Here is a 26,644-nt window from a genome sequence, read left to right as displayed (position 1 = left end):
TAAAGGGTAACTTAATCAATGATTAAGTAATATTCATATTGTATAATAATGTGTTAATAGGGTAATTAGTCTATTTGTGACCCTTATAAGATAAGATAAGATAAGATAAGATAAGATAAGATAAGATAATCCTTTATTAGTCCCACAGCGAGGAAATTCACAGTATTACAGCAGCAGCAGAGTAACAGGAGTAAGGCACTCAGTAGTAGAAACAGGAAACAGTATAAACATTATCAACATTATAAATAATAAAAATTAAAACTAAATCTCTAGACTATTTACAACAAAATAAGGATAATAAAATAAAATAAAATAAAATAAGAGTTGCATATAAATCTCTATTGCACTTAGCCTATTGCACAATGAAAAATGTTCGCATTCTGAATGTAAGTGTATATTGTATTGTATGTGGTCTACTGGGAGCAGTGCTGGTTGTACAGTCTCACAGCAGCAGGAAGGAAGGACCTGCGATAGCTTATTGTGTTACCCATGATTTTGTATCATTTTCATGTTTTCTTTTATCAGTATTCTCACTCTACAGTACCTAGCATGCATTATGAAAACATGTCATACAGCCCATGGGAATCCCTGTGGTGTCAAAGAGTCGTGACTGCTGGCTTAGCCAGAGATCTATTGACTAACCAAGCTAATGTTTAGTTAATACTTATCTCTGGCATTCTAAATAATTCTGTCTTTGCCAAATGGTCACCAGAGACAAGTTCTTTAACTTATCAGCCAGAGATAAGAAGCTGTACTGCAGTGAGGTATTTAGATAGTCAGGTAGATGCATTACTACCTTTTTTTTTAGTTTTTAGCTTCTTGTCATAGTCTGGTCATACTACAGTTAGATCTTTATCTTCCTCGCAGTAATGTTAGCTATGTAATGCCTTCCTTCTGCACCCCAAAATCCACCCCAAAGCAGTTGTAGTTCCGCCTTCAACATACATCATCAGAAGGGTCTTTTGTCAATTTTAACATGAATTTCAGAATTTCTTGGTGTGTTCCTTATTAGCCTGAGACTGGTTAAAGATGGTGTGGTTCCACGAGTAATAAGTCAAATCCTCCCTGTTTCACCTCTCTGCATTAAGGCAGTGTCAAGAGCAGGTCGTGACTGCAATGACACACGTGGGTTGGCCCGCTCAAAAAGGGGCTGAAGGTCTCTGCCAGCCCACCCACGGGCTCAGCTCACTCTCAGTAGGTTTAAGAGGTTAGTTAATATCATGTCACCCCAGCTGTCAGACAGACAAGTCAGTGTTGCACAGTGAAGCAGCCTGAGGATGAATTCTGCACTGGACTCTTTCCCCACGGTGGAAAACAGACAAGTGATGACGGGCACTCCAGAAAAACTGGACGAGATTAAACTTGATTTCTCATTATTTGTTTTTCGAAATTGGTTAAAATGTCATCAGATACTTCAATTTGCATAATGTGCGTTGGCGCATCACTAGAAAGTAAGATGGCTGGGTTCCATGGATTGGAGAACAAACTGTAAATAAACTAAAATAGTCTAAGTTAGTCATGAGACTGACTGACTGACTGACTGACTGACTGACTAATAGAAAAAAGACTTGCTAAAGTAAAAAATAATACAATTAAATTTTTTTTTTTATGGTGCCGTAAAAAGCTTTTTGGAAACAATACAAGAAAATTCACCACTGTTTGACATGCTGTTAAATTTTTTTTTGTATTTTTCAAACAGCTTTAGTATCTTCAGAAAAGACTATGAAAATTCAGAAAAAATAATACTACATGACTTCCAAAAATCTTCCTTCCCAGTTAATCCGCAAGTGATTCTACTGTAATGATGAATTAATTTTATAAATAAATTTTCATTTGAAACAGTTGTTTGAACAGAAGCATATGAGGGTGGGCCATATAATTGGTAATTGCGATTTGTAACTTGTTAAAAAAAAAAAAAAAAGTGTAAATTATTTTTAGGCTTTTAGATTTTGCCTAGAATGAGGAGCTGGTGATGTATGGTTGTACAAGTGCACAAGTTCTACAAGAATTGCGTTGGTCTGTCAGGACTGTAGAAAGCTTGCTCACAGTACATGACAGCTTGGCCAGGCTTGGCTGCCTCTAATGGGCTTGTTAATGTTGTTGATGCTGTTTTATAGAGCAGTACAGTGATTGTATGTGTACTTTTAATTGTGCAACTAGTGTTATTGCCCATACTCACTCAGATCTCTTTAAATAGCGTGTCATACTTGATGAAGTAAATTTTAGGTGGAGGTCCTTGAAATTTTTTTTCACAGCGATATTATAAATCTGTAGCAGCCATCTGCTGTGGCCTGTGTGACTTGTCAGTGCCTAATGACTTTGTGCAGGAAGTGCACCCAGCTTGGCACATGGCTGCTGTAGCAGAGTGACCATGCTGATGTAGTATTAAAGGCTTCTGTGGCTTGTATGTTTGTGTGCGGATTCCTCCTGATGGTGTGAGGTTGTCTTATTAGCTCAGCGCTATGAGTCGGGGTGGTTGTCGGTAGGTAAAAGCAGATGTTTCTAGCTGCTATGCTGACCTTCCAGCTTGGCTAGTGCTATTAGATGCATGCTTCAGTGAACATTTCAGACTGACAGGCAGTCATGAAAGATAAAAGTAGGACTAGTTCGACTGAAGCAGATTCAATTTTAACTCATTAAAATCTGCCCCCAGAGTAAAAGGGCCTCATGCATACAGTAAAATGGATCAGCTAGAGATGACACAGTATCACATTTCCTTTTCTGATACCAATATCAATATTAAAACCTTGAATATCGACTGAGACTGTCCTAAATTTTCTTGTTTACAATCTAATAAGCTTTAAATAAGATAAATTTTAATTCATGCACATCAGATGAGTAACTAATAACGGGTTATTTTGCTGATACTAATATCTGTTTGTACCAACAGGCCATCTAATTTACATTGTTCTGAATGCTGTCCTCCATTTACTGTTCAAGAATATTCTTCTGCACTCACAGCAGCCTAGAATACTGTTCCCCATTCACACTGTTCTGGAATGCTATCCTCTGTCGCAGCTTTATGAAATCTAGATTCTCCCTATGCACAGTAATATAAAATGCTCTGGACTGTTCTCTTCTATTCATAGCGTTCTATAAAGTTCTTCCCCATCAGCACTGTTGTAGAATCTTCTCCCTTCATTCACACTGTTCTAGAATGCGCTACCTCCTTATTTACACTGTTCTAGGAAGCTGTACCAAATTCACATTAATTAAGAATGCTTCCTCCTTTTACTCTGTTGTAAAAATCTCTCTGATCTGAGCTCTAGAATGTTCTCCTTACTCACACTTGTTAATTTGGTTTATCAGTTCTTTTCTAACTATTGTAAAATGACTGCCAGCATTTATAATGCTTTAGAATGTTTGTTTGTTGGTATGTGTTGTGTCAAACGCTGAGCATTCATAAAAAGGAGTATCACCGATTTTTCAAAATTCCTGCATAATCCTGTGGCTAGAATGTGAGGCAAGTCATTCAGAGTGCTTTGTGAAATGTGAAATTGTAGAGAAAATTACTGACTCAAATCACTTTATAATGGTAGTGATAGGAACCATTGGTCACAGTGTGTATAATGCAGATGAAGCCTTTATTTGCTATCCAAAATGACCAGTGAGACGTTTTTATGTGTAATGTTTATAGTAGGAAAGCAGTGGTAAATCTGAAGAAGACTTTCCATTGGGTCCGGTTTCGCCTACATGAACATTTTCACCATGAATGGATTTTTAAAAATTATTTTTAAGGCCAAAATGCTCTCTGAGAATTTGCATAAAACAGCATCTCTAGTCACCATTTCTTGTAAAAGCGTCTGGAGAGGAAGCCTTTAAATGTGTCAGATGTCTGGTTCCTGTCACTTCCACTGTGAACAATTCTTGGTAAGTTTCTCTACATCAAAGCATTTCTCATAAAACCCCTCTGAATGACTTTGTTTGCATCTTAACCATTAAATTGGTGGTGGATCAGTGTGCTCAGGCCATAAAGGCAAGTGAAATACAGAGCTATTCATTATTTGCTTGCTCAAAAAGTGGTAGTTTGTGACAGCTAAAACAAAAATCTTTTTTTTTCTTTAGATTTCTTAGATCATGTTCTTTATATATGGAAGCAAATGCGATAACATCATTGAGAAATCGTATTAATAAACAAGGAGAGTTGCTAAGGCTTAGAAATTTTGTTTTGTCTTCTAGCTCTTTGTTTTTTCTTTCTCGAATTTTTTTTCTTTAGATTTCTTAGATAATGTTCTTTATGTACTGAAGCAAATGCGATAATATCATTGAGAAATCACATTAATAAACAAGGAGAGTTGCTAAGGCTTAGAAATTAAGGGTTAAACAGCAACTTATCTGCATAAAATTTCTGTTTCTCAGCTTTGCAGTCAGGCTGCTTAAAGCTGCTGTTAGATTTCCTTTGTGGCTTGTTAAAATTCTAGAGGGTTCTGATGGAGAGGGAATATAAGCCTCGAGAAGGAAGACGAGGAAGCCCATTTGTCAGCAAGAATGCCACAGTTCCTGTCTTCTTACTGCTGCTCACTCCACCCTCCCCACCATCGCCGTCACAGCGTCACAGCTGAGCTCAGACTGCCATGGTTACGGATGACATCAGCAAGAGCGTGGCACTAACTGCAATCATTTGTTTGCTGTGTGTGTGTGTGTGTGTGTGTGTGAAGGAGGGGGTGGGGGGAGCGAAGGGAGAGGTCACGATGATGCAGGCGCGTTGCCAGGGCAACTTTTACTCTGCTGATTTTGTTATCCTTTGCTGAAGACAAGCTCTGGAGGTACACCACAATGAGGTCAGTTGGAGGCAGATGCAGGATTGGGGGTGAAGAGAGGGTAGAGTGAGATGTGACGGGCATTTTATCAACTGTAGATGCCCTGCTTACAGAAGTCTCAGCTTCAGCCTTCTGTAGAACTGATTTTGCCTACTTGTGCGCCTGGGTGAAAAGGCATAGAATATGACGAAAAGGCCAGGCAAGAAAAAGGACTTGGCACTTAAAAGATAACATTTCAAGAAACAATGCTAACTTTGCTAACCAGATCATGCTCTGATTTCAAAATATCGGTATTGGGGCAAATAAAGACACCCGAAGAAAAGGAAATGTTTTGATGCATCAGTAGGCACTAAACCCAATCAAATAACCATTATTTAATGCTATTTTGCACAAGGGCTGGGTGATACGGCCATAGTACTTCACGTTACTTCAAATCATTATAAATATCACAATATTTTGTTTTTCAGAGGTTTGATAAGTGAGCGGAGAAGAATGCCACAGTAGTTGTACATTTAAATCAGACTAAGAATTTTTTTCCCCCCATTTTACATATTGCACTGCAGTAAATCCAATTGAACAGGCCTAAGTGTTAGTAGTGGGCAATAAATTGGTCTGTCTGGCATACTGGTTGCAATTCTTAAGGTATGAGTGTTATCATTACTGTTTTACCGGTATGTGGAAAATAAACACATATAACTCAAGATAGTAGTAGACTAGGGTTGGGCGATGTGGAAAAAAATATATATCATGATACACCAGGTAATGAAACATATTGCTGTTGTCAGATTTAAAACATCTCCAAAATGGTAACTTTACAGGAGAAGGAAAAAACGACTTTATTTTTATTGTAAGTCAATGGAATCAGACTTTTTTGTAAGTCATTTTCGGTGATTTTCTTTGTCCGTTCATCATGAAATTTACATACAATGTAAAGGACAACAGGTATTTTCAAATTATGTCAAAAACTGAAAACCATCAAAAATTGAGATACAAGGGTTTTCTTCTGGCAATGGCGATATAGTGTATTATTTATCGTAATAGAATGATTAAAAAATGGGCAGGCAATATGATGATATTCTAAAATACATTCCTCTGTGGCATGATATGAGGTTTTGTTTTGGTATATTTTTGTATTACTATGATTTTTTTTTAACCTTTGAAGTAGACAGTTTACAGTCAACAGCAATATATATTTTTTTTCTTCAAATTGGGCTTTTTAAATTTTGTTTGCCTTTGATCATGGGCATCCTCAACTTTGTCAGGCTTCACTTTTATATCTTTGAACTTTAGAACTTGATATTTAAAGGTCTAAGTTAATGAAGGATAGGGCAACGTTAGCTAAGCTACCACTAAAGGAAAAAATGTAGTGGACGTTTAGGAATGATTAGGAGAGCGTCAGTATTATGACTGGCATTTTATTTTTAATTTGTTTTGCTTTTCTGCTCAAAGTTTAAACATTGAGAGAAAGCAGCTGTTTCAATTTTGTCATAATTACTGGTTTGGATCCCTGGACACGCACCCATAAATCCCATATTTTGATCCATGCCATCAAGTAATTTTCAATTCCTGAGGGAGGACCACATGGATAGTGTTTCTCCTGAATATCTTGTCTTCTGTTAGCTATGACTTATAATATTTACAAAATTTAAGCTGGGTCTGAGGCATGCATGAGATCAATTATGTAAGGGATTCATACACGCTTTTTTGCCAAGCTCAGAGAAGCTCCTTTATGCTTTATGTGGACTCACTTTCATCACAAATGTCAAACATTGACATTTGTGTGTATATTGTTATAAATCTTACGTTTTACCATTTCACCCAATACAAGTATTTTAGATTTACTTCAGTTGTTAAACATGATTAAAAATAAAAGTAAAGGTACGTCCTTTATTTATTAAAAAAAAGAACAGACGTGTTTTTTTTTCTTGTAAAAGTAAGTACATCCCCGGCTTCAGTAACAGATATTGAGTGCTTTCTTGTATGTACAGCCGGTTTTAAGTAATCAATTCTGATTGCAAGCTGGCCAGACCCTGAGGCAACAATGCAAACCCAAACCATAACAATTCCACCATCATGCTTTGCAATTGGTATGATGAGGTTCTCAAATGCTAGATTTGGCTTTTGCTAAGCACAGCTTCTTATATTGTGGCCAAACAACTTTTTTTTTTTTTTTTTTTTTTTTTTGGACCTGTCTGTCCAAAATACATTGTTCCAGAAGTCCTGGTCCTTACCTAGATATTCATTAGCAGACTTCAGCCTATTTCTGATGCAATTTTTAGACAGGACTGGCTCACCTCCCATGTCAATTTTGTCTTTCTCTGGTGGCAGACTCAAGCACTTTGATATTCATGGCAAGAGCTACCTGCAGATCCTGTGATTAAATTTTGTGGTTCTTAGAGACTTCTTTTAGTGTCTTACAGTCTGTGCTCAGGTTAAATTTTACAAAAGTTGGCAGTCTCTTTCAGTTTTCTTCTCTTGTAAATGCTCTTCTGGACAGTGGAGTAATTGTTATCTTTTTAGTTCTAGGCATGATAAATAACAAGTTGCAAACCAGACTAGAAATCTGACATTTAAATAAGATCCTGCAAGATCCTCCACAGTTCTCTAACTGTGTTCCAATCATTTGCACCCCATTTCAATTTGACATATTTGAAGTAGTGAAATGTAGAAGTGTGTTTACTTTTTTCCACATAACAAAACAACGTTTCTGTTTATTTTAATTATATAAAGGATAACAAGATGTTAATTTTAGGTGTCACTTGTTAAATTATTATTATTCCCCTTGATTGTCCCCCTAGCTTCGTTACTGCGGGCCATGTTAAATTTTGTTACAAGTACCCCTTTAATTAATGCAGACATACATAAATTCAGATGGAGGCTTGAAAGGCTTGAAATTAAGTCTGGACGGTTGCCTACTCTGTATAGACGTGGACATTTTTCATCTCAGTGCAAGTTGTCCAAATGCAGTCTTATCACGAGTCCTAGCGAATCACATGGCTGCCAGGAAAGTGGGCTCCAATCAGGTCTGGAGCTTCGAGTTTTCCTTTCCCATGGCGTCTTATGTTTGTGAATGACTTAAAATGGAACAGTGCAACATTATTGTCCATTCCGCCCCCAGTCCTAAACATAGAGCTTTCAGCAGCATGCCACCCTCCCCTCATAGTTTCCCCTTATTAATATTTAATGGGGAAAAATTCATTATTTGGATGATGGGGGGGGGGGGCATTGGCAGAGATAATGCAACCGCTAGCTCTAAGTTAATTAAAGCTGAGTGCAGAGTGGTGTCTCCCGCTTGAGAGAGATAAGTACTCTGAAATGAAGAAGGAGCCAAAAGCCATACGGTGCAACAAAACGATGCGGAAAAACACTACCAGCAGCATCTCCTGTGTCTTTCTGTCTCTGTGTCTTTCTGTCTCTCTGTCTTTCTGTCTCTCTTTTCTCTCAGCAATCTCAGCAATCTGATGTCGGCACAAGAGTAACAGAAACAATATCCCACCCAATAATTATGTTTCAAGCTCTTTGGGAATAATTTGATCAAGGGGCAATTAACCGGCCATATCCGCCAAATTTGAAATGATACAAGCTGCCCACCAAATTGTTGCCCTCCATTCGCAGATGCCCACCATGGATCAGCGTGGGCTGACTTGGTTGGAGCTGTAATGTAGTTTATTCACTTGCAATAAATAAATTGTTGGTGGGGTCATTCGTTCGAATGCAGCCAAGCTCTGGCTATAAAACTGGACTTGAGTGCCCACTTCCATCTCATAGCTGCAGAACTCCAGAGGTTCCTGAGCACCCCTGTCTTATACTTAGTCCTCCATCTGATAGGACTAGCTAATTAATTGCTTTAATACATAAATAACTCATTGATGCTCTACATCTCTGTTTGTTATGCTCATAGCTACACACTTTACATAGGAATTTGTAGGACCTGATCAATATCATTTGAATCTGGCTTAAAACTAGATGTTAAACAGCATGCATTTGAGCATATTTTGAGTGGATTTTTGAGAAGATGTACACTTATTTGTGGTGAAAGTGCCACAGTCCGGCACCAAAGGTGTTCCCAGATGTGTGATCTCAGTGTCAGATGAGGCTGTATAGTCATGTCACGTGAGGGTCATTGTGGGGAGTCTTCTGTGGTTTCTTGTGGTTTTGCTTAGCCTAATATGCACAAAATGTTTTGTTCTATGGTCTAACATTCAAGCATTTATTTTTGTGGCTGGATTTGTGGAGGTACCATGGATCTGGAGGCTGTTCTGCTGTATCACAGAGGTTGTGTGGGCATGCTTTGTAATCACTGGTGCAAGTTACCAATGCTAAACACGTGCAGGTGCATAACCCAGAATAGCTGGGTGCAGGGAGCTGTGATGTGTGGTTGAAGCTGGTCGGTGCGGCCAAGAATGACGCAATCTTTTGCGGGTTGGCGCGAGCAGGCGGATGCTAGATTTTTCAGGCAGGCAGATATTTTATCCAATTAAAATGGGTGGTTGAAAACATTTGATCATCTGGACTTCCGGTTGTAACACCCTAGAGATATGGCGGCATAGGAGTCCGAATCATTACGGGTTTATAACCCCTGAAAACTTTGATTTTACCATTGAAGCAATATAAACGGATGGGAAAGAGGGGCAAAGATGGACACTAGGTTTAGGAGTAAGAAATCTCTGCAACAAGCCGGGTTTTATGACGAGGGTGAACAGAGTGTCTCTGTGGCTGGCGATAGCGAGGGTGGCGCAAAACCACAGGAAACAGCCGATTTGGGACAGTTCTTCGAGAACTGAGAGACTTCCGTCAGGACAAAAAAAAACAGCTTCGAAGACATCAAAGACGAGATTACGAAAACTAATAACAGACTGGCGGAGGCGGAAAATAGAATCATGAAAGCAGAGGAGAGAATCCAAAGCACGGACGACATTTTAGCTGAAATGCTAAAGCTACAAGCGCAACTGGAGGCTAAAATTACAGATCAAGAGAGTCGCTCTAGACGCGAAAACATCAGGATCTACAGGATACCCGAGGGGGCAGAGAGTGATTCCACGTGCATCCATCCTGGTGAAGTTCCTCAGCTACAGAATGAAGGAAACGGTCCTTTGTCTAGCATGGCAAAAAAAAAGGTTTCACTTGGGAGGGTAAACAAATCAATCTGGACAATGACTATGCACCGCGGGTGCTTGAAAAACGAAAAGCATACACAGAAGTTCGAAAAGTCCTGAAAGAGAGAGGAATTCGATTTCAAACGTTATACCCCGCCAGACTACGAGTGAAATATGAGGATGGATTCAAGACGTATGAGACAGCAGAGGAGGCAACAGACGACATGTCAAAGAGAGGACTCCCCGTAGGAGTTATCAAGCCACCGGAGACGTTGATGGAACAGCTGCAACAGCTTACCTGGCACAGAGTGGGCGGTCCAAGAGAACGTGCATTGCTCAACAGGCATAAAGCAAACTACAAGGAAAAACTACTGCCCTTCAGACGAGACCGGCCTCCAAACGACGTGGTGAAATCATAGAAAAGAATCATGTGAAGAAACAGCACTGGTAAAATTGTGCCCTGACTCTAATCGTATACTGATTAACAAAAAATACATGGTGGGCAGTGGGTCACCCACGTTCTGCCTATATAATCATAATATGAACAGTGAACTCCTAATTTAGCCTAGTAGACTGTATTTCACATATGATTCAGGTGTTAACGGTTTGGATGGAACTTTCATGCGATGCCATAGTTAAGGGCCCTCTCTATCGTTGTCGAGAGAGAGGTTCTCCCTTAGAGCCACCTTTCGGCTCAGACAAGGTCGTAGAAGTGACCTCAGTGATGGAAGTCACTCAAGTTTGCTGTTCTGAGTTTGTTTTACATGTTTGCATTTTTTACACTGTTAGTGAATCATTTTATATTTATGTGCTTGTTTTGGTAGTTGAAACCAGGGAGAGAATTATTCATGTCAACAAAAAATCCAATGGAAACTATAAGAATAATTTCATTGAACGTTAATGGAGCACTCAACCTGATTAAGAGAGGAAAGAATTTGTCTAAACTAAAGAAAGAGAAGATACAAATTGCACTTTTACAAGAGACACATCTCAACAATACAGAGCATGCCAAATTAGCAAGAGAGGATTTTAAGCAGGTATTTTCCTCGCATTACAGGGCGGGACATTGAAGGGGTGTGGCAATACTGCTACACAAAATGTTGAATTATGAACCCATATCTGAAGTTAGAGATAAAGAGGGCAGGTTTGTGATGATTACCAGGAAAATAGAAGGGACATTGATGAGTGTCCTGAATGTGTATGTCCCGCCGTGCAGTGCTTGGAATTTTTATAGAGAGGTATTTGATTTAATGGTTACAAAGCCAGAGGGGGTTTTGGTATGTGGTGGGTACATGAATATACGTTTGAATCGTAGACTAGATTGCTCCCGGGTGTACCCAGAATCAAACCAAATTAATAAAAAGATGGCTCTGTTAATGGAGGAAATGTGGATCATAGATATCTGGAGGGAGCAAAATCCATCAGTCATCGACTATACATATTATTCCTCTCCTCACTATTCTTATTCTAGATTAGATATTTTTTTTATGTATAGTAAAGATCTGTATAGAGTGGAAAAATGTTCCATAGGATCAGTGGATATTTCAGATCATAGTCCTGTTTATTTGTCCCTATATATGAATAAGAGAGTTAGATCTACAACTTGGCAGCTGAATTCGAATATATTGAATAACCCACAGATTAAAGAGCAGTTAAAAACAGAAATAAACATGTATTTAGAATTAAATGATAATGGTGAAGTGACACAACCTATACTTTGGGATGCTCTCAAGGCTGTGCTAAGGGGCAAGATTATTGCTATCACCTCCTATTTAAAGAAGTCCAAACAGCAGAGGCTACAAGATTTAGAAATCAAATTGAACAGCTACAGAATAAATATATTGCTAGTGATGATATCAGGGTGAAAGAAGAAATAAATAGGATAAAAAAAGGAGATTGAGACTATATACACTGAAGAAATACAAAATAAAATGTTAATCTTAAAGCGACGATACTATGAGGTTGGAGGAAAATCTCTGAAATTGCTATCTTATAGACTGAGAAAACAACAAGCTAACAATAATATCTCTAAGATAAGAGATCCTGATTCAGGAAAGCTAGAGTGTGAGCTTGAGAGGATTCAGCAGTGTTTTAAAAGATATTATGAGAAATTATACTCTCAACCACAAATTAATAATGAACCGCAGATTGAATCTTTTCTAGCCTCAATAAATTTACCTTCTGTCACAGAGGAACAAAACCAAAATTTGATAGCAAACATAACAAAGGAAGAATTGTATTTAGCAATAACAAAATTGAAAGTAAACAAGTCCCCGGGTATAGATGGTTTTACAGCCGAGTGGTACAAGTCATTTAACGGTTGACTCCAACGTTACTGAAGGTTTTTAATTGGGTAATTCAGAAAAAAGAAATTCCACTTTCTTGGCGAACCGCAATGATTTCAGGTATTCCAAAGGACGGGAAGAACAGAGTAGAGTGTGGAAATTACAGACCAATTAGTGTATTAAATGTTGATTAAAAATTATTTACATCTATATTAGCACGAAGAATAGAAAAGATATTACCTGAAGTAATTAATTTAGACCAGACTGGCTTTATCAAGAAAAGACAAACACAGGATAATATTAGAAGGACATTACGTATTATTAGATACATTATTCAACATAAATTAGACGCCACCTTACTGAGCCTGGACACCGAAAAAGCCTTCGACTTGGTCAGGTGGTGTTTTCTGTATAAAGTTTTTATTGCGGTTTGGTTTTCACAGAACAATAATTGATGTATTCCGAGCGTTATATGATGGTCCATCTGCCAGAATTAAGATTAATGGCTGCATTTCAAATTCCTTTATTCTGAAAAGAGGAACAAGACAAGGCTGTCCGGCCTCCCCCCTCTGTTTTGCCCTGTTTATTGAACCACTGAGTCAGTGGATTAGACAAAACCCTGACATCAAAGGGATAAAAATTATGTCACGGGAACAAAAGCTTGCTCTGTTTGCTGATGATCTATTAATATACTTACTATGGCCTACACAGTCATTGCCGCAACTAGTAACCTCTCTTGAAGAATATGGGATACTTTCAGGGTATAAACTTAATATTCAAAAAACCCAAGTAATTACATTGAATTATGACCCATCTGACCAGATTAGAAATAAATACAATTTTGATTGGGATGCACAATCACTCAAATACCTAGGGGTTAATTTATTTAAAGATACCTCCAAATTATATGAGATTAATTTTTTACCCATAAATGCCAAAATAAAGTTAGATATACAGAGATGGAATACCATACCTTATTTAGGCTTACATTCAAGAGTGGAGGCTATCAAAATAAATATGTTGCCAAAACTGCTTTATCTTTTTCAAACTCTACCAGTAGAGGTATCCTCCCAACAATTTAATGAATGGGATAAGTTAATATCAAGATTTTTGTGGAACGGGAAAAAACCTAGAATTAGATTTAGAACACTGCAGTTGAGAAAGAACAGAGGAGGATGGAACCTTCCTTGCTTAAGGGACTGTTATTATGCAGCCCAGTTAAGACCAATAGTCTGTTGGTATAACCCAATGTATTCATCTAGATGGAGCGAAATTGAAAGATCACTGGTTCGGACAGTACCAGTAGCAGCTATAATTGCCGATAGTAAATTGGAAATTAAACTGATAGATGAAAGTAATCCTTGGATAAAGCTTGCATTATAATCATGGCGTGAGGTAGTTAGATTATATAATATACAAAAATCATCCAGAATTTTAAGATGGTGTGCATATGACACTGATTTTTTTTCCCGAATTTCAGCTCTGGATCCAAAAAGGTCTCACAAATTATTCTACATTTTTGGACAAGGGAGCCTTCATGAGCTTCAATACATTACAACAAAAGCATGGTTTAGAGTGAGACGACTTCTACAGATATTTGCAGGTTTGGCATTATTTTGATCAAAACATTGCTAAATCAATAGAAATAAATGGAGGAATAAGGAATCTTAAAAGTTTTTCTATTGGCAAATAATCCAGGGATTTGTAATAAAATTATTTCTAGAATGTACAACAGCTTCCAGCAGGCTAAATTGGAAGATATATTATATGTTAAGGAGAAATGGGAAAGGGAAGGTAACTTTCTTATCAGTGAAGATGATTGGTACAGGATATGCGAATTGCAGTGGAGGTCGACTCGCTCTGCCATGTGGAGGGAATTTAATTGGAAGAATGTCATGCGGTGCTTCATTGTCCCCCTGCAAAAGCGACACTTGGACATTGGTACAGAATGCTGGAGACACTGTGGCCAAAGGGGCGCTAATCACTATCATATGTTCTGGGATTGTAAAATTCTTATGCCATATTGGGAGGATATACACAGGAATCTGGAACAAATTTTTGAGTGTGTCATCCCATTCAAATGTGAGGTTGTATATTTGTGCAATATCCCGACTACAACATTGAATAAAAAGGACAAGAAACTAATGCTTATACTCTTAACAGCCAGCAAGGAAGCGATTACGAGGAGATGGTTAAACACTATGCCCCCCACTGTGAATAAATAGCTGGACATAATTCACAAAATATATGTAATGGAAGGCTTATCTTTCTCTCTTAGTATGCAAAGAGACAAATTTAACCAGATATGGAAAACATTTATAGAGTACATCAAACCAATAAGATCAGATTTCCATTCATCCTTACAAGGATAAATAAAAGATTTAATGATGTATTGCTTAAAGTATAGTGTGTATGTAAAACAAAACCTCTGTCCCTGAGATTTTTTAAACTATTATTTGTTTATTGTTATTGTTGTTGTTATTATTACCATTTATTTTATTCGTATACTTTTTATGTTTATGTTTCCGGGAAAACAGGAGGAAGCCTTGTATTTATGTTCTCTTTTGATTTGTAGGAAAAAAAGAAAAAGTGGAATGTAAGGCCTTTCCTTCCCAAATAAACACAGAATTATAAAAAAAAGAAAACGTTTGATCATCAAGCCTGTGTAGACCTGTACTGAAGTGTATTAAATTACTTAAAAACTGTCTACCTTCTTTTTTGTCCATTTGGCCCTTGGCCCACCACAAACATGGCAGTTTTACTTTTTCTTTTGAGCAGCAAATTTACTTCTGGTATATATAATTTTCATATGCATTTTCTGTTTCACATGCATTTTCTGAAAGAACAAGACACCCTCATATTTTTGTGTGTGTATGTGTGTGCAGAGGACACAGACAGTGGTGCTTTGAGGCTGTTGTGGGGGGGATTGATGGTGGTCTGGTTGCGGGTGTTGGGCCTGATGTCAGCTGTCAGCACCATAATGAAGTGCTGCTGCTGCACAGGAGAGCAAGGGCAGACACACTTACAGCATCCTCTCTCTCTCTTTTCTCTTTCTCTCTCTGTCACTACACTCTGCCCTGGATCTCTCTGTCCCCAATACACCTGCCACCTCCAGCTGCTGACAGTATGCTCTCACTCTCTTCTCTTTCTTCTCTCTTGTAGTGTATACTCATACAGTGTGGGTTACTGTGAAAAAGTCAGAGAGTACCATTTATTTAATTAGTTTTAATCCACTTGCATGAGGAAGGGGACACTCAAAGGGAAAAAAGTGGTGGGAAAAGCAAGAATTAAAAAACAAGTAAAAGATATAGAGAGAAAGAGATTCCTAACAACTATGCAACGCCTGGTCCACCAAAACTGCCCCATCAGATATAGTGTTTAAAGCTTTCATGTTTGAGAGAGAGGAGAAAATAAAGCTCCACTCTTGCTTCAGATCTGAAAAAATCCCACAGGTCTTTCTATGCATCCTTCCACTGTGAGATGACTCAGTGCTGTGGGTTCGAAAAAATGTATAGCCATCAAGAAGATGTTACTGAGAAACTAAAGAAAAAAGAAGGAAATTTGGTTTGAGGCTTGTGGTTGTGGATTATACATAGTTGCATAAAAATAGAATGTGCATGAAATGGTATGTACAGTGACATTTCTTTCTTTCTTTCTCTCTCTCTCTCTCTCTCTCTCTCTCTCTCTCTCTCTCTCTCTCTCATGGGTTTGCTTTCTGCTCATTCCTATTCTTCGTGTATCTCACTGCTGCTCTCTCCTGTAGATGGTTCGACAGACGTTAAGGCAGCTCCTGTTGTAAAGGGTTTGTGTCTCACAGGCAGGCGTGTGTTGGGTTGAGAAAGGGTGGGTGTATGTGTGGGTGGGTGGGTGTGTGAGTAAGTGAGTGTGTGTTCTGCTGCTTTTTAGGCTGGTTCAGTTCTGAGGATGGCGGTGGGGGAGCTGACATTGAAAGTGTCACAGTTGTGTTCGGCACGCTGATATTCAGCCGCCGCAGGTTGTAGCCTTGTAGCCTTGTAGACTGCACCTAGCCTGGCATGAGGGATTTGAATAGATGTTTTTCAAGGTGCTCTGGGCACAGAGACTGTCAAGAGGAGGGAGGGATTTAAATCAATATTATTCACATAGCAGCCACAGCTAGCAGAAGCAGTGATTCATAACTGATCATTTTTTTTTGTTTGTTTTGGTTTTTTGGTTCATCATATCAAATCATACAATAGACATCATATAAAAGCCCATCTCTAAAATGACTTGATTTATCACCAGAAAAAAATACATAGTTGAAGTTTTATTATAGTATTTTTATGTGTGGCTGTGTGTCTGTTTTGTCTCATAAAAACAATTCCATGATGCATATTGTGTAAAAATACTTGAAGTACCTCAAAGGAAAATGCATTATAACTTCTAATTTACGTTGGCTTCAGCAGTTGGCTGAAAATGAAAGGGAAAGCTCATAACACTCAACATGGTGGCTATAATTCTTAAAATCCTGAACTTACAGAAAAAAATAAAATGAGCCAGTTGAACTTGAAAGTATGGGAGGCAAATCCTGCCAAAAAGGAAATGAAAATGAAAAAAATAAAATGTAAATGCAAACCTATTTTTGCTATTTCTTTTTTCAAACATCTGCGCAAATATTCTGCCAAAATTGATAATGAAATGAAATGCCTTCATTTGCAATTTTATTTTTCACATGAGCATGAGCCATTTGTGACAAAAATAAAAAATAAATTGAAAACAGCTATTTGTCATTTCATTTTAGTCGTTATTCTGGTTTTTCAGGGCCAAATCTAAAATGAAAACGCTAACAGACAAAAGAAAACACAAACTTCACTTTGGCTGTGGCTTTTCTTCATGACACGCAGAATACATGTAAAAACTAAAGTCAAAATACAAAGTTTACTTTCTTATTTCTTTTTCATAGCGATCGGCTGCAAATCTGACAAAATTAAAATGAAAATGCAAAATGGGTAAATCAAGAGCAAAGTGACAGTTCGTGATTCCGTTTTCTTTGTGGGCCCACTTTAACAGTCAGAATTAAAAGGAAAATGAAAACGAGCATCAGCGCCACCTGCTGGAGATTCACTTTTCATTTTCCAGTTTTCATTTTCTTTTTCTATCTGACCAACATGCAAATATATGTTAATTAGCACTAGGCGGGGCTACGGGGTACATTTTAGGGCAGTCCCATTTAGGTTTGGGTTAAAAAGATCCATTTTCCTATCTAAACTGTGAAGTTAACTAGCTAGCTAACAGCTGTAGCTGTCCATGAGCTGTCAGGCAGCTTATGGTGTTGCATCAGCTATGCTTGTAAGCCTGTCTGAGGTCAACACAATGGGGTCCAAGGTACTTATTCCAACAAGGACGATGTGAACTATCTTCTATGTTAGCTAAAGTTTAATGGCTAATTAGCTGTCACTTACAGCTGTGTGAGCACTACCATTCAGGTGTTCTAACCTCTGCTTGAGTTTTGGAGGTGGGCCTTTGGAGGGTATACTGGAAGAAGGGGCTGTATTTGTTTGACATGTTTCAGAACACCTAACTGCCTTCAGCTAATCTCCGCTTAAATTGATGATCCCAACTTTAATGTGAAATTGATATCAGAAATCTGTGAGGATGTTTTTCCCCTAAATATCTGTTTTTGAAGTTGGTTGCGTTTTCTGCATCTCATGATTCAAGGAATTTCAAATGATGTAGAGGTCTGAATCGACCATTCTGCTCAATAGGCTAATCATAGCTTGTCTTGCACTGTCTGTATTTTTGCATTATGTGAGATTATTTGTGGCACACTGACATAAAGATGATAACAAAACTCACACTCTAAGAAGAATTTTAACAGGTATTCCAGATGAGCCAGCATGTTACCCACTACTAATTTGAATAACCTATAAAAGCAAATACTTTAATTAGTCGAGTAGGTAATAATATGTTTGGATGACCAAATGCATACCTAGTTTAGGCTATAGCCTTATCAGTTTCATCCTGAGACTATCAGCTTTGCAAATGCAAATGGATATTGTTGTTGGTGGGGTTTTTTTTTTTTTAAGTTAATCACAGTTTATTTAGCCTGGCTGTAACTTGGGTCTTTTGCATATCACTGCATGCATCCTGATATTGTTCAAGCCAGTCTATCTCTCTGTAATATGGCTGCCATTTACTAAATATCACCCAGGTTCTTTCTTTTTCCTTGCATTAGATCTCCTCAGTAAGAAGAGTCTTCGGTGTTGAGCAACATATCTGTGATGACATTTAATTCTGCCGCATTTCACATTTCATAAAAGCACTTGGCCACGATAGCACTATTACAGTAGCTATTGACGCTCTCCGGCGCCAACTCGGAGCTTTAAAGTTGCCTCCTTTTAATCTGCGTGCTATTATCTTTCTAATGCAGAATCATTGCTGATATAATCAGCATGACCATCTGCCCTCTGAATGGTGCAACCTGTCCATCCTGTCATCAGCCGTCTTCTGTTTGCACAGTACATCTGTGAAAACAAATTAATTTCAATAGGATGTAGAGCAGAGCTAGTAAAATGCTGAACTGATGGATGGCAGACTGTATAATAGAGTGAGGCTGTCAAACTCAAGTCCTGTTTAGTGTTTTTCTCTCTCAGGTGCAACTGACTCGATACAGTAGTATTTTATCGGATTTGAATCTTTTACAGTAATACTGTCTACAGTTTAAGGAGTTTCCTGTTGCTTTGGATAGATAGTTAACATGTTCTTAGCTGCTTTTATTTTTAAGAATTATTGAGAGCATTTCAGCCAGCTGTCCAGAGCAGTCAAAATCTGATTCACCTAGTATTAAGAACTGAGCTGCAAATGTATACGGCTGTTTTTGCACAAATACAGGCTTATTTTATTGGAATATTTAGTTTAAAACAACTAATTTTAAGAGCTTAATGCTTAAAAAATGTCATGCATTATAAGAACAAAGGTATTGGGACACCCCTCCTAGTTATTGCTTTCAGGTGTTTCAGCCACACCCATTTCTAACAGGTGGATAAAATTAAGCATCTAGAAGCAACAACAGCTTAGCCACAAAGCAGTAGACCACTCAAACTCACAGAGTGGGGTCGCTGAGGGCTGAAGAGTGCAGTGGCTATCCTCTGTTGAATCACTGCCTAATGAGTTCCAAATTGCCTCGAAAAGCAGTATCAGCTCTACAGGAGCTTCATGAAATGGGTTTCCATAGCTGAGTAGCTACACACAAGCTCAACATCAAAATGCACAATGCCAAGTGTCGGGGATGGTGTAAAACACAACTACACTGGACTCTGGAGCACTGGAAATGTATTCTGTGGAGTGATGAATCACACTTCTTTATCTGGCACGAGTCTGGGTTTGGTGAATGCCAGGAGAGCATTACCTCCCTGATTGCACTGTGCCAACTGTTTGAAAGAGTTTGATAGAGTTTGATAGAGGATGGATAATGGGTTGGCTTAGGCCCCTCAGTTCCATTGAAGTTTGTGGGATCAGGCTGGGGAAGGCCCATTTCTGTTCCAGCATGACTGAGCCCCCCGGTGCACAAAGCAAGGTGCAGAAAGGCATGTTTGGGTACGTTTTGTATGGAAGAACTTGACAGGCCTATGGGATGAATTAGAGCAGAGATTGAAAGCCAGGCCCTCTCGTCCAACCTCAGTGTCTGACTTCACACATGCTTTCCTGGAGGAAAGGGCAAAAATTCCCACAGACACACTCCACAATTTTGTAGAAATCTTTCGCAGAACAGTGGAAGAGTGGAGTGTTATAGCTGCAAAGGGGGACCAACTCCATGTTATTGCCTATGGATTTAGATCAATTATGATCAATGTCGGCAGAACCCAGATAATTAAATAATGTAGATACCAGTCCCCAGTAGGGGTGTTCAATATAGTGATGATTATTATATCATGATACTTTATTATAATTATTATTATTAAGTGACCCTTATTAGTCCCACAATGAGAAATTTCACCTCCACAATCTAAACCATCTGTGCACTAAAAACACCACTTACACACCAGTAAAGACAAACACTGAGCTGTGAGCACACTTGCCCAGAGATAGGGCTGGGCAGCCCTATCCCTAGTGCCTGGGGAACAGCTGGGGTTAGGTGCCTTGCTCAAGGGCACCTTAGTCATGTACTGTCAGTACATGGTATCAAACTGGCAACATTTTAGATAGACGATATCCATCACAATATTCAGACATTTAAGAAGTGGAAACAGACAAAATACACCCTGTAGTGCAATGTTGCAATGTGCAATGGTCGTATTGCCCAACCATACTAATCAGTCTATGTTCTGTTAACAGAATAGGAACTCAGAGGCTTCTGTTAAATATTCAGTTCAATAGGTGTTATATATGGAACAGTAGACTGAAGAACCTGCTGCCTGTGCCTGTCATTCACATCTCTGCTTAATGGCTTTTTAAAGACCACAGTTTAAAAACTCTTTACATCTCATTTTATCATCTTTTATTTGTATTTGTATACAATTTATGTCCTACAGAAAAACTTTTCATATTAACTGTGTTCTGCTAATTCTCTGTTTTTTAATGTATCATTAAAATAAGCACTTCAGTCTTTAGTTTTGAAATTCACAATAGTATCAAGAGAATCTTTTGGAAAAAAATAGCCAAATACAAAAACTAAAATCTTATTGTGGTTGAGACTGATATGTAAACTATTAATTAAAGTATTTTCATTTTTTTTAGTTTTACTAAAGTACTACTGCAGTTTAACATTAAAACTAAATAATATGAGATTAGAAGAGACTCTTATCTAAAGCCAATTATAGCTATATGTGAATAGCTAGAATAATATAGCTGTAAATTTTGAAACTGAAATTTTAAAACCATACACTGTCCTGTGTAAACATATGAATACCCCAGTCAGAAAACATGTTTTTTGTTGGTTTTTTTTAAATGAAAATGTCAGCACTTTCTGTACAGAAAATAAATAACAACCAGTCCACTTTCCAGAAACTGTTCATCTAGGAATGCTCGGACCTGACACCCATAATGTGGTGGTGCACCATCTTGTTGGAAAAACTCAGGGAACGTGCCAGCCTCCAAAGTGGATTGGTCATCGTGGGCCAGTTGAATGGCCCCCAAGGTCTCCCGATCTGACCCCCTTAGACTTTTATCTTTGGGGTCATCTGAAGGCAATTGTCTATGCTGTGAAGATACGAGGTGTACAGCACCTGAAACTACGGATACTGGAAGCCTGTGCTAGCATTTCTCCTGCGGTGTTGCTGTCAGTGTGTGAAGAGCGGGAGAAGAGGGTTGCATTGAAAATCCAACACAATGGGCAGCACTTTGAACACATTTTATAAGTGGTCAGAAACTTATAAATAACTCATGAAAGAATAAAGTTACGTTAAAACCAAGAACACCATTGTTTTTCTTGTGAAATTCTCAGTTTGATGTGTCACGTGACCCTCTTCCCATTGAAAAACTAAAGTTGGATCCAAAATGGCTGACTTCAAAATGGCTGCCATGGTCACCACCCATCTTGAAAAGTTTTCCCCCTCCCATAAACTAATGTGCCACAAACAGGAAGTTAATTTCACCAACCATTCCCATTTTATTTAGGTATATCCATATAAATGGCACACCCTGTACAGTATTGTATGGTGTGATGGTATTTTGGGTGCCAGGCTCTACAGTCAGTTTCAACCAGAAGGCTGCTGGCATTCTCTGTGGCACAGTGGGCTTTCTTTCAGGCAGAGCAGATGGCGGAGTCCTGCCAAGCTCTTTGCCACACTTTATTTTAACATTGCATCTGCTGGCATATGTGCTCGGCCCAGCCTGTCATTTCACTGCCAGCGGCCGCGGAGGAGGCGAGAGGAGGGTGTGGCGATTGTAGCACAAAGGCGATTGATCGCTGCAGCATCACTGAGCCGCAGCAAATGACCAGAAACCTCTGCTCTATTGGATCAGTACATGAAAAGCAATTACAGGGGCCTGTGGCAACATTCATGATGTGAAGGCTGTGGCCGTCTCTAGGGGAAATGGCTGGACTAACTGGTTGGAAATAGCATTGCTGCAACAGGGCTGTGTGCACGATGGCACTGTTTCACTGGCATGCTGTAATATTGTGTCATTTTGACAGCAAGCCGGGCCTGTCAGAAAAAAGACAAAACATTGTGTTACACTTGGAGTGTATCTTATGAAACACACTGATATGATGTAGTTAAAGACAGTGCTTCATGATTTTGATAATATCGGTTTATTAGATTGTGCAAAGGTTGTTATTATTATTCAAGAGAAGGGACCTTTTGAGATCAGTATTGCAATATTGCATTTAGAGATTAATAACACATTGTTCAGTACTTTTTCACAAATCTATCTGCTCAAATTTTATGCCTACTGCACTTAAACATGATTTGTTATAACTCCTATTTTGTTCTCCAAGTATTATCACTATTACATGTACTCTGTGATTTTCAAGCAAATTTGCTGTGTGGATAATTTAGCAAATAGGTACAAAGTACAAATGCAGGTCAGGCTTCAAGGTAGCTGCTATTTTTATAGCCAGCAATGTGTCATAAATGTCAAAAAGCACATAAGCAGGTCTATTTGAGTTTACTGAACCATGCAGCATGGTTTGAGGTGGGTGTGTGACTATGTAAGCTGCAGTATGATGGTTGTCCGCAGTTATGTGATTGGGTGCCCACTGAAATTTAAACCCTGAACTTCAGTAGGCACCCAATCACCTAACTGCTATATGATGGACAATTGCATACATATATAAAGCATATATTTTTAGCTCTTTTTTAGCAGTCAAATTTCTTTAGTGTAACATTTTATTTAACCAATATTATCTAGCTATACATTTGGGTGGGCATCAGCCAAAATGAAGATTAGTTGATGTTATTAGATTGTATTAGATAGGTTTGTTTATTGTTTGCTAACATTTTTTTTAGAAATATTGACGAAACTTTTCAGGCTTTTAGAATGCATAATCCAGGAAATTTCAAAGTTAAACATTGCAGTGTTTTCAGGAAAAATATCACAACATGGTTTCATGAAACATGATTGATCATGTAGATTTTTTTTAAAGAAATCCCAGTAAGTGAGAGAGTAAAACTAGATTTCTGTGCAAATTATTGCTTTAACCTAAATGTACAAGAAATAATCTGCTGTCTCTTTGTCCCTGCAGAAAAAGAGCCGTGAGGAGAGTGAGGGTGAGGGCAGCGGCGTGGAGATCCTGGAGAACCGGCCCTATACGGACGGGCCTGGTGGCTCAGGCCAGTACACTCACAAAGTTTATCACATCGGCCAGCACATTCCTAGCTGGTTCCGCTCCATCCTGCCCAAAGCAGCTTTGCGGGTGGAGGAAGAGTCCTGGAATGCCTATCCTTACACTCGCACACGGTAAGAGACGTCCACATGATTAATGACTTCATGCTGCAGTCAGGCTCACTGTAGTCTTTTTGGCTTGGAAAAATGACCAGGGTGCTTGTCTAAAGCTGAAAGTTTTTTTTTTTTTGGTGCTTTGTAGCTAAAATAGGGTGTTTTATTGACCAGACTGGTAGTCACTTGGGACAGTATGGGCTTACAGGGCTACAATACAGCTTCTTGAGTGCAACCCAGTGCAAAAATCTAAGACAAATTTTTCATGCCTGCTATGGAGTATGTCTGTCTTAAAAGAAGAGTAAACACAATCCCACATTCATAATCTTTGTTGCTGCTATGCTTTGGCTGTTGTGTTAATGTCGCTGCTGATTTGTAAGTAAGGTGTTAACCCTTCCTTTGTCTGTCTTTTAGCTACACCTGTCCTTTTGTGGAGAAGTTTTCAATCGACATCGAGACGTATTACAAGCCAGACACGGGGAGCCAGAATGACGTCTTTAATTTGTCCTCAGCAGAGAAAAGGCAGAGAGATATTGGTATGGCTGCAGCCTATCTTTTCTTTTCTTTTGGGTTTTGTATATGTGTATTATTAAGTAACACTCACCTCTAATGTGAGACAAGTCTCTACTTTAGAACCAAAAAAAGGAGTATATTAGACAACATTTTTAATTAAAAAATAAGTGGCTTTGCAAGATGTTCAGTGCAGACAAACATTTGGACTGACAAAATATTAACCTAGGGCAATTTAATGAAACCAGGGAAATCTATTAACCCTGGGCATTAGAGAGGGAAGTTTTCATGCCTAATAAGGAGGTAGTTTGAGTGATTGAAGCTGTTAAGATAATATTCAAATAAATCTTATACAGCAACCTAGATAAAGTTTAGCTTACCTTACAAACATAGGTATGTTGTGTAATAGGTTTGCGATTGGTCTTTGAGTGTGCTCTTTCACATGGACACATACAAAATTTTGTCAGCTTCAAGAATTAATAAAAACAATTCTATTTAGAAGTGGAAGTCTTAGAAGTGGCCATCGTTTAGCCTAATAATTCTGAATAATTCACTGTTGGCACCATTCTCACTGCAGGTTGGTTTTGATGAGTTAGACCTGCAATGACAATGGCACTGACAGTAAATAATTTAGTTATTTTCCTTTATATAACTTTAAATATTATATCAGCTAGCTTTATTGGCTACTGGAATTTTTATTCCCTAAATTTTGTATCATTATCAGTTATAAAATTTTCATATTGTTCTGCTCCTACAGTCTAGGACAGATTTTTAACCCCAAATTTCTGACTGTTTAAAAAATAATAATTAGGTCATCATGGGCAAAGATGCTGAGTTCTTGTATCTGTGTTCTTGTATCTGCTTCTTTATTTTTAACCTGTAAATACACCTTTAGATTGCTTCAGTGTTTCTTTTATGTTTCATTCACCAAATAAGTTATCCATAATGTCATACAACAGAGCCATATCATGTCCATGTCACTGACAACTTGCAAAAAATCTAATAGGAGTCCTTGTTCATTATGTGGCCAAGGGAAAGGTCAATAGCATTTATTATCCATAAAATGAGCCTTAGACTCAAAGATTTTGAGAACTGCTGCTGTAGGCTTTTTACATAGCTAACTAGTAGTAGTAGTTTACCATAGTACAGAACACAAAAAGTGCTTGAAGTGCTTTGATGAAGAGATCAGTCTTCAGCCATTTGCTCTAAACAACATTTATGCCTAGTCCTGTAAAAGGTGGGCTTCGATCAGCCATCACCCACCGTGTTATATGAGGCTGAAACTGGCTTCTTATTCAATTAAACTACTACACCATTTAAGGTGGAAGAATTTTATTTAGTAACTTCATCAATGAAGTAGGTGAGTTGGGTCATCATCCTCTTTGTACCAATTTCTCTGGGATGTAATGCTTGCTAACTGGTCCTCTAAGCCTGTCGTGAGGTTGGGATAATGTAGTGGTTAACACCTTTGCCTTCTACGCTGTAGACTGGGGTTCAATCCCCCACCTGGGTAAGCACCCTACACTAGAGTCCTTGGGCAAGACTCCTAACACCACCTTCGCCTACCTGTGTAAAACAATCAAATTGTAAGTCGCTCTGGATAAGAGTGTCAGCCAAATGCCATAAATGTAAATGTGAGGCCCTCTTAAAATGAAATGGCTGCAGCGCTGCTATATGCTGATATATTTATGTAATGTCACACACTTTTCATGTATTCTGCGTGCATCGGCGCTGTTTGTTTGAGCCTGCAGCGGGGGTTTTATGTAAACATGAATTATTTTGGATTTAAATGCAAATTAACAGCTGCATTTGTAAAAAGGGAGATGAGAATTTCTGTCAGTTTTGCATCTGACAGAATGCGTTCATCTTTTTTAACCTTGTTATTGCGCTATGGCGTGGAATGAGCAGTGATTGCTCTTCTGTCACGCTTTGGTCTTTAAGATGCCGACAGCGCTCTGTCAGAAAACCTTCGAGGCACCACACACATTCCTTGCACAACACACAAGCCCAGATGCAGTCTGGGACAGGTACTGGAGGCTGTCTGGGCACAGACACAGGCAGACGTAGACTCTGCAGGGGGAAGCGCCCTGTGGCTGTTACATAACTCTGTTCACGGCTGGAGCCGTGCTTGTCAGTGTGCAGGGGGGGACACCTAGTGGCGCCCTGCCAATTCTCTGATCTGCCGGCAGACCTGTTCTGCCTCAGACACAGCACTTTATCACTCTCTTGCAAGGAGGAGTGATAACATAATAAAAGGTCAATGGAGTAAACATAGAACAGTGGAGGTCTTAAGACTAATACTTTGTTCCTGTGATACAATAGTAAAAGAGAATTCCACTGATTTCTCCAAAATGTTAAACGGTTAAGATGTCAACAAAGTCATTGAGTTGTTTGAAATGCGGAATTCTGTTTACTGTTCAGAACAGCGGTGATGGGATGTCTGAAGCATTTAATACCTCTTAAAGCTCTCTCACAGAAAGCCCTTACACAAAATGGTTTCATGTGAGGGCATCACGTTGCTGATGTCCAAGAGTTTTTTTTTGTTTTTGTTTTTTTTTAATGATAGTTCAGAGATAAAGTTTTGGCCTAAAATCAATTTATTTGAATCCATTTGTGGTAGAGAGGTACATGTAGGGCATTATAAGCCCCTTTATTT

At 38.6% G+C, this 26,644-nt stretch overlaps 1 protein-coding gene across 9 annotated transcripts in view; it reads left to right on the top strand.

The window, feature by feature from the left end:
- Nucleotides 1-26,644, top strand: part of LOC108425188 (membrane-associated phosphatidylinositol transfer protein 2) — an 86,461-nt gene that overhangs the window by 30,733 nt on the left and 29,084 nt on the right. For all 9 annotated transcript variants that reach the window (XM_037547376.1, XM_017693657.2, XM_037547377.1 and 6 more), the window contains 2 exons: nucleotides 23,285-23,499; nucleotides 23,893-24,014. In XM_037547376.1, the coding sequence (XP_037403273.1) occupies nucleotides 23,285-23,499; nucleotides 23,893-24,014 (337 nt within the window). The remainder of the gene's footprint in view (nucleotides 1-23,284; nucleotides 23,500-23,892; nucleotides 24,015-26,644) is intronic.

This window comes from Pygocentrus nattereri, chromosome 18 (assembly GCF_015220715.1).
Source record: "Pygocentrus nattereri isolate fPygNat1 chromosome 18, fPygNat1.pri, whole genome shotgun sequence".
Taxonomy (NCBI): domain Eukaryota; kingdom Metazoa; phylum Chordata; class Actinopteri; order Characiformes; family Serrasalmidae; genus Pygocentrus; species Pygocentrus nattereri.
This window is presented reverse-complemented; position numbering and strand designations above follow the sequence as displayed.